The 8,539-nt window shown below is 55.5% G+C and overlaps 1 protein-coding gene across 2 annotated transcripts in view; it reads right to left on the bottom strand.

The window, feature by feature from the left end:
* PRKCB (protein kinase C beta) overlaps nt 1-7,330 on the bottom strand; it is a 130,432-nt gene extending 123,102 nt beyond the window's left edge. Inside the window, exons 1-2 of one of the 2 annotated variants that reach the window (XM_042798552.1) lie at nt 6,983-7,329; nt 6,697-6,728 (exon numbers count right to left, since the gene is read on the bottom strand). In XM_042798552.1, the coding sequence (XP_042654486.1) occupies nt 6,697-6,728; nt 6,983-7,152 (202 nt within the window). In that variant the 5' untranslated portion in view covers nt 7,153-7,329. Of the gene's footprint in view, nt 1-6,696; nt 6,729-6,982 lie in introns of both variants that reach the window. The other variant, XM_042798551.1, reaches the window with a different exon arrangement.
* Between the last annotated feature and the right edge of the window lie 1,209 nt (nt 7,331-8,539).

Below are 8,539 nucleotides of genomic sequence, written 5' to 3' on the forward strand. Positions count from 1 at the left end.
ACGCCAGCCCCACGTCTCTGCTGAGGCCCAAGATCTGAGCGCAGTGCCTCTCTCGGGGGAGTCCCTGCGGGGGTCCCGCCCCGAGGAGCGCAGTGGCTTCGGCTCCAGCAAGAGTTTCTGCTAAAACTCGAGGTACAGGACAACGCCAACCCAGGGACTGAACAAGTCCCTGGCCACGCTTTGTTTCCTACAGCATCATCTGAAAAGCCCGGAGAGTCTCTGGAGCGCTTTGCGGTCTCTTCTCCCTCCTCCCCTGGCCCAGCCATCACGGACAGCGCGCACATCGGTCAGCACCAGAGCGAAGGGTATTTGTGCTGGCAACACACAAGGCGACACCAGAACACGGCGATGGAAACCCAAGGCAGCACCTAGGATCACTGCACAAGGACTCCAGCTTTTCTGATTTCGTTTCTACTGCCTTTTTCTCAGGCTGCAACCCTTGAAGAACACGAGGAACACACTGCCCAAAAGACCTACAGTCACCCCCCTCTTACAGGGAGCTTGTTACTCACCTTCTCTAAATGGCTCTCATCTGTGGACTTTCAGAATAATGATTCATGCAGCCGTGCTAGAGGAATTAATCGCACAGCACTGCAAACGCCCTCCACCACTGCTCCATGCTGGAGCCTTACAACAGGCACAGAAAGGCAACCAGCCCACGGTCGGACCCTGGCAGATCCAGAGCTCTCTTTCTGTTAATGTACAGCACTAATCCTCTGCACAGCTGGCTCCTGCAGGAAAAATCCACCCAAACATCTCTCTTGGGCAAAATCCCATCCCACCTGCCTTTATAAGCATCCCCTCTCACTACTACACACATTTGACTCAGGCCAGGGGACAGCACTTGAACCTTCCCCTTCTGACTGTACCTTTATAATGTCATGTTCCAAGCAGCTCTGCCCTGAACCAAATTATGGACGCAGCTAGAAGTTAATTTCTTAGTCACTGGGCTCATGGAATTTATTTGCTGATAAATCCAAAGGGGGACTGGATGGCGTTGATGAGCATCTCGAGCATTTTTAGATTTTTGCCTTTTCAGGTGCAGTCGGAAGAATGAGGAGCCGCGCTTGCTGGCTGGGACGGCAGCAGCCCAGCAGAAGCGCTTGTGCAACTCTTCTAGCTTGAGCTTCTAGATAAAACCCCATCAGTTAACAGCATCCACACCAAGTTCTGAGATGATATTCAGTCCCACCTCCTGTTTTACACCAGATATCAAACCCTCAGGGTCTTGCTCTGTTTTGCAACCTCAGCATCCTCTGCTGGCACCAAGACAGGTGAGTGTCCGCCCACAACGTACTGCTGGTGCAAGGGTGCCCTACACACCCTTCCAGGAGCCCGTGTGCTGTAGGAATTTGTAGGATCACATGCACATGAGCTAGCAGACGTGGAGAAACGCCTGTACTGTTTGCCGAGAAGTCTCCTTAGAGACAGCCCAGGCATTAAATTCCCCTGGACGACTCGATACCCGGAGAGTAATCATGACCAGAGGCTCATATACCGGGGTCGTTTAAACTCTGCAGTGAAGTCACAGCTGACAGACACCAGCTAGACATGATGCAAACCCTCCTGCCACTCCCCAAGGCCCCCAAAGATCCCCGGGGACCAGCTCCAAGACTCTCTGCCCAGCTTCCTATTGCTGACACTGGTCAGTGACAGATACCCCAGGAAGGAAACAGATCACTTCATTATCAAAGTCTAAGATCCTTTTAGGATGACAGCTAGCTGGGGAGATAAGAAAGAAAAAAATCTACCACGCTAACTGCAAAGGGGGAGGAAAAAGAGAAACCACTTCCACTGAGAAACTCAAATGAACGCTCCCGCACTGTAAGGAGACACTAACAGGGCTGAACATATCGAGTGAGCCCCTCTGAACCCGACAGCCACAGACCCTGCGCTGCAAGAGGCTGCTGCAAGCCCAGATTTCCTTCCAAAACAGATCTGCTTCCCCAGCTGCTCGTCTGAGCCGCAGGTACCCGGCGCAGCAAGGAGCAGCCTTGGGGAGACCAGCTCAGGCTACGGGCTCTAAAACGCGTCTTTGAAGGAGCCTGGGTCCTTCGACCAAAACGCAAAGGGGCACATCTTCCCATTTTCCCTGTCAGCTCTGTCTGTGTTCGCAGTTCTGCAGAACCACAGACCATCTGGTGCAGCGCGGGGGACCAGACCGACTTCCCCTTTCTATTTCTACCTGCTCCAAGGCGCTGCCCCCGCGGCACCGGGCTCCCACGGCCCGGGGCTCCACGGCCACCGTGCCAAGAACTGTATTGCCACCGCAAGGCGCGCAAAAATCCCTCCAAAATTATGTTTCCAATTTCTGCAGCATTATATAATTAGCATCGTTTGTGTTGCAAAAGTAATTGCAGTAACATTTTTAATTAGTCTATTTGAACACTAACATTTCTCCAGTGTGCGTAATATGTTGACACGAAATTACTGGGTTTGAGGCAACTCTGAATGATTGGAGTTTGTTTTGCTTTTGTTTCTCACTTGCTTAATACAGTCAATAAAAGTACACACTGAATGCCTGCGTGAAGTTAATGGCGACAAACCAATAAGCGTAGCAGCAGCATGAGCTGCAGTTAAGACCAGAGCTGTTACGGGTTTCACTTCCGCCTGGAGGGCAGCGACGAGGTGGGGGAAGGAAGGGTGGGTTTTGAAGGCAGATAGCAAGAGAGAAATACTTGCTTGAAAGGTAAGGCCCGTCTGACATTTGCCAGCTGCTTAGTTTTGGTATCAGACATTCACTTGCAAAAACACAAAACCCAAGAGCATTGGATTTGAAGGACAGGGAGAAGAAAACCTGGAAGAATGAATTATGTTTGGTATGAAATTTGGAAAGAGATTAAATCTGAAGAGTGTCTTTGCTTCCTGAGTCATAAGCGGGGATGGGAAGTAAACATTTTCTCCAGAAAAGTTACTGCATGAGATCTAAGCATCCATTACCGAATGATGCTTTCTTTTTTTCCCTTCTCCTCTTAAGGAATCAAGATTCTTCTTTCCAAGATCTCTTCTACTTACTGTGTATACGTGAAAGCAGTAACAGATGCAGGTTATTTTTTGCTCCTAAGTGAGAATCATGTTACACGGCTCTTCACCTCTTCCCCTGCTCTTCCCCAGTTCCCAGGGTGGAAGCCCAGCCCAGCCGCTGCGACGGCGGCTCCAGGTTAAACAAACCCAGCTCCCAGTGAGGTGCCCCCCTCACAAAACCTCCAAGGCAGCCGGGCCCCCGATCTGCAGAGGCACCCAGAGCTGCCTGGACAACAGGAGAAAGAAACGCCAAGGATGGCAAAGAGGGAACACAAGCAGAAAAGACAATGAGAAAGCTACCAGTTCCCAGAAACGGCACATTTTGAGAATGAGACCAAGAATTTCACTCTCGACAGCTTTGAAACCAGTTCCCTTTCTTTTACTACCCTCAAAGCACTTCTTAAGTTAGGAGAACCGCGACAGCGAAGCCATCAGCTGTAACTCAGCCACACATCACTCCTTCACCAAGAGAGCCTGCAGATAACGAGATGCTGCGCTCTCCCTCCTCCCATACTCCCTGGTAATGGTATCGGACAGGTGGATCTCAAAACCTGGGGAGAACACGTACACCCCTTTCTCTTTGTTACAGATGAGCTCACGTGAGAGCTCACATACCTACCAGCTACAACAGATCACTGTAAGAGAGTCAGAAAGCCCCCTCCGTACCGCGGGCTGACACGCAGCCAGCGCACGTCGAGCTTCCCCCGGGAAGAGCTCGCCTTTCTGGCAGCTCCGGGCACATCCACAGCACTTCAGCCTTCCCACCCAACCCCTCCCAAAATTATTTTTCTTTAACCTGCAAGAACCAGCCCTGCTCCTCAGGCCGCCTGCGCACAGACCTCCTGCTGCCCAGCACACAAATGCTTTCTGGCTCTGAAGAAAGACGTTACCCCAGGAAGTCTTAAGATGCATACAAGGATAAGAAGGAGATTAGCAAGCAATTAAGTGGCATTTGTGGTATCCATTAGTATTTCGAGCTACAAAGAGTCAGTTTCTGCTAACTTCCTGCCAAAAGTCACAAGTAATGAGCTAATTAACAATCTAATTATTGCAAGTGCCCTAGAAAGAAATCAGGGCACAGGTGAAAACCTACTTAAAGCAAGCATGGCAGTAGGAAACAGCTCAGAAGTGACAGGCGTGTGCCTTAGCTTCGTTTCCAGCCATCCCTGCTGGACGGGATAAAATAGTTGGGGAAGTTGTTAAATTAAATCTGCATTCAACAAAGGGAGAGCTGAACACCCCAATCAAAGCTTACCGCAGGCCCTGCAGAGCTGAAGAAAGAGAACCCCTGAAGAAAAGCTAACCCTGCGTTTTTTTTTCCTTCCATGTAAATTACGACTTATTTGCCCAGTTCGAGAGCAGCTGCAGCACAACGCGAGGGGCACAAGCCCAGAGCCCCGTGCTTCTCGCCGACGGGAGCGGTACCAGCGCTACGCCGGCTCGGGGGGCAGGAGCGGTGCCAGCCCCGGCCCCCCCCCCGCCCCCCCAGAGCTCTCACCTCCCGCAGCCCCCCCCCCCCGGGGTAGCTGTGATTTCCAAGCAGATGGCAGGCGGCAGCTCGTGCTTGACTTCCCAACCTGGAAGCGTTCTACACGGAGACGCGGCGTGCCTTCCGCCGTGGGGTGCCAACCGCACGATGCTCGCGCTGTAGTGAGGAGCACGCCCACACCCCACCCCACGGGGACCCGCAGAAGGGGACGCATGTGAAAATCCACAGACGACCACTGATTTTAGGAAAGCATTTAGGGTCAAGATGCAATACAGCAATGCAGATTTCACGTCCGTAACACCAGAATAAGCTGGAAAGTGGTTTCTTAGGGCAGAAAGGTACATTATAGACCAGTCACGCACCTTTGGAGACGTCATTGAGCACAGCGTGCTACTGGCAGCCTGAAAAGGGCTCCAGCTCCGAGAACCACTGGCCAGGGTCTCCCCATCTGGAGGGCAACTGTGGCGCGTTAGCAAGTCCGAGACCACCTCCATGGGTCCCATTTACTGACCTCGCACCAAAGAGTGGTTTAACACTGGTTAAAAACATTTAAGGATAAAGCTTGAGACAAGGCACACAATTACATGTTTGGACAATAATTTCTAACAGCTGGAAGAGAGACTTGAAAAGGCTCCAATTATCTGATACTGAATGCTACGGTAAAACTGAGCAAAGCACTAGAAACGATACAGGAAAAGCCCTGCCCCACCAGCACATGATCCCCACCAGCTTTTCTAGCACACTTCAGATCTCAGGGGCGTTGTGTTTGCACAAATACGCCTGGCATGACACTGCCTGCACCATAAGGAAAGCCAGAGAATTAACAGCTGGGTAAACCTGGGAAGATGCACAGTAGGAGATACAAGCTGCACAAAACTCCTCTGAGTAACACGACTTGACTGCCCATGTATGAAACCTCAGGGACCAGGGGAAGCTGTGACCTTGAGTAACACCACTAGGACACGTTTCAGTCTCTACATCTGCTTGCCAACACCAGCCCAGGCCTTTAGGTGGAGGTTTGGGAGGCGGCAGGGAGATGCTTTTGCTATTGTAAAGGTTATACTCCTAAGAACGAGTAGCAGCACCATCTAGATCGGGCTGGACTTACACCGCTTCTACGGGCGTCTGCAGAGATGCTCCTGAGAGCACCCGAGGCAAAGCCCCCCGGCCCGCGGGCAGAGCTGCCCCCCGAGAGCCCCACACCGCCCCACCTCCAGCTCCGCCTGCGCGCCCCACCGCCACCCAGGGGGGCCTGCTCTCCCCTGCCAGATACAACCCGAGCCTGCCAAAACGAGCTGTTCTTGAGATCAGAGCTGTACAGCTGCTTCATTTTCATGCAAAACACCCCAACCTGCGACTCGGCCACCCGCCAAAATAAAAACTCTGCCCCAAATATTTGTAAGAGTAAAATCTCCCCGCCACTGACTGTGAGCACAAGCCCGGCTGGAAGCCCGAGACCCGAAGCTCGCGCAGGTGGGACCCATCACACCGCGGCCAGGGTGAGCCGGGCTGCCGGCGAGCATGTGCAGCCCGCAGCGAGCCTGGCTACAACAGCACCAGGCAACCAGATAAAGCTCAGTTAATTCATCCTAATGTCCTGAGGGGACATAATAAACCCCTGAAGAGCCCCTCCAGAATCCCAGCGTTATCAGAATGAACGATTCCGGCTGTAGTAACCCAGAAGCTACTGCAACATATTTTGTTATAAAGCCTTATTTTTCCCCAGCAACATAACTAAGCCATTCAAGTTCTTCCAGGCTGCGTGGTTACGGCACCGGACTGCCACCAAGCCGGCACGCAGCCCCTCTGCCATGAGCACACATGTTTTCATGTTAAGTACGTTAAAAATAATAAACTTCCCTCTGGCTTTTTTTTTTGGGGGGGGGGGGGGGGATTTATCTGAAGTCTTGGGTGCTTATCTCCGGTAACGAAACACAAGCAGCTTAAAAACACCGACCAGGCGCTTGGCTGATTTAAAAAAAAAAAAAAAAAAAAAAAAAACAAAACAAAAAAAAAAAATGACTAAGCTGCTTCCCCGGCCTGGGCACGGCGGTTCCCGCGGGGATGCTGCCCGCCAGCCCCGGCGATGCTCCGCGGCCGGTCCCCGGGGCGGGGGGGGGGGTGGAACGGACAGTGCTTGCCCCCCCCAGTCCCCCGAGCCCCCCCGGCAGCGCGACACTCACCTTGACACTGGAAGCCCTGCTTGCCGAAGCCCCTGCGGAGAGAGAAGCGGCGTGAGACACCGACCCTGCCCGGCGGGGGCCCGGGGGGCTGAGGGGAGCCGGGCCGGGGTGGGGAGGGGGTGTCCGGAGGAGGCTGAGGGGGGGGGTCCCGCCGGGCTGGGCGCCGCGGGGCCGGGTGAGGAGGGGTCCGGCGGGCTGGGGGTGCCGGAGAAAGAGGGGTGGGGGTATGGGGGGGGGGGGGGGGGGGGGGTGTCCGGCCGGGCCGGGGGTCCCGGGGTCGTCTCACCAGATGAAGTCGGTGCAGTGGCTGCAGAAGGTGGGCTGCTTGAAGAACCGCGCCGTGAACTTGTGGTTCTTCACTTCGTGCACGTTCTTCTGCCGCAGGGCGCCTTTGCGGGCGAAGCGCACCGGGCCCTCCTCGCCCTCGGGGCCCGGCGCTGCCGGCGGCTCGGCCATGCTCTGGGCGGGCTGCCGGCCGCCGGCTCGGCTCGGTTTGGCTCGCTTTGGCCCGGCCCGGCCCGGCTCGGCTCGGCTCGGCTCGCCCGCTGCAGCTGGGGCCGGGGCTCGGCTGCGCTCGGCAACCTCTGGCTGCAGCTGGCGGGAGGCACCGACACACACCCCGCCGCCGCCGCGGCCCCGCCCCCTCATCTACATAACGCTTCCGTCCCGCCCCCCCCTCATCTACATAGCGAGCCCCGCCTCCTCCCGCCGCTCCTCTGCATGGCAAACCCCGCCCCTCTGCTTTGCATGCTGATTTGCATAGCGCCGCGCGGTGGGGGGGGGGAGACACACGCAGTGGGTGGAGCCGGCAGAGGCCCCGCCCGCGCATCTCATTTGCATACAGCACCTGCATCCCAGCGCCGCGGGGGGACCCCCGGCCGGCGCCCCACGGGAGACCGGGGGGGCTGTGGGGGGCCCGGCAGTGGCACGGGCACATCGTCCTCTCCCGTCACCCCACTGCCCAGGCCAGTGGGCTGGGGGCACGAGTGGGAGTCGGGGGGGTGGGGAAGTCATAATGATGGTGGTGACGGTGACGGTGATAATAACAGTGAAAAAAACCAACCAAGCAGGGAAATCCTGTCTTCAGTCGCGGGGGGCGTCTGCGCCGGAGGGGAAATGCCCACTGCAGGCCCAGCCGCCAGAATAACACTTTTTTTTCCCAGACTCCCCCAGGAGTCCGAGGCTTCCCAGCGCCGAGGCTGGAATTATTTTGCTCTACCCTGCGCGACACAAGTTGGCAGCGGGAGCAGGAGGTTTAGGGGGGCCCCGGCTAGAGCTCCGGCGGGCGCAGGGGAGGGGTACGGCCCCGTGCCCGGCCGGGGGGCACCGGGCAGGGCCACCCACCCCGGGGCAGGACGGGGCTCACGCGCAGGCACGAGGGATGCGAAGCCAACCAGCTCGGCGGTCCCCTCGGAATGTTTTTTTTTTGCAAACTCACATTTCAAATAACGACCTCCTTTTACCCCACTCAGCGAAAACGCCTCAGCTGACTGGCACGGAGGAGTTTTCAAACCGCATTGGCCATTTGTCTTTCTTGCTACCTGCTGGCGTTCGCAGACACTGAAAACCAGACCTGCCAGCCTCCGAGGGCTGGGGCTGCCCGGTGCTGCACCCTGCCTGGCTCGGGAGCTGAGGCAATGAGAATTCGAATCGAAAGAGAAGATGGCTTTTAATTGAAACATAATCCTGAAAACGTTTCTGTGAACAAGAAGTCTTTCCAAATTCTCATTTGTGGGATTTCATTCTGTCTCTGCTGCCATGTGATCATTTCCCTTCTGTGGCCCACGAGCATCCCCGCTCCGCTGGGATCCAGCCCTCCATCCTACCAGCGCTTTCTCTGAAG

The sequence above is a fragment of the Tyto alba genome, unplaced genomic scaffold (assembly GCF_018691265.1).
Source record: "Tyto alba isolate M040663 unplaced genomic scaffold, T.alba_DEE_v4.0 Super-Scaffold_28, whole genome shotgun sequence".
NCBI classification, from domain to species: Eukaryota; Metazoa; Chordata; class Aves; order Strigiformes; family Tytonidae; genus Tyto; species Tyto alba.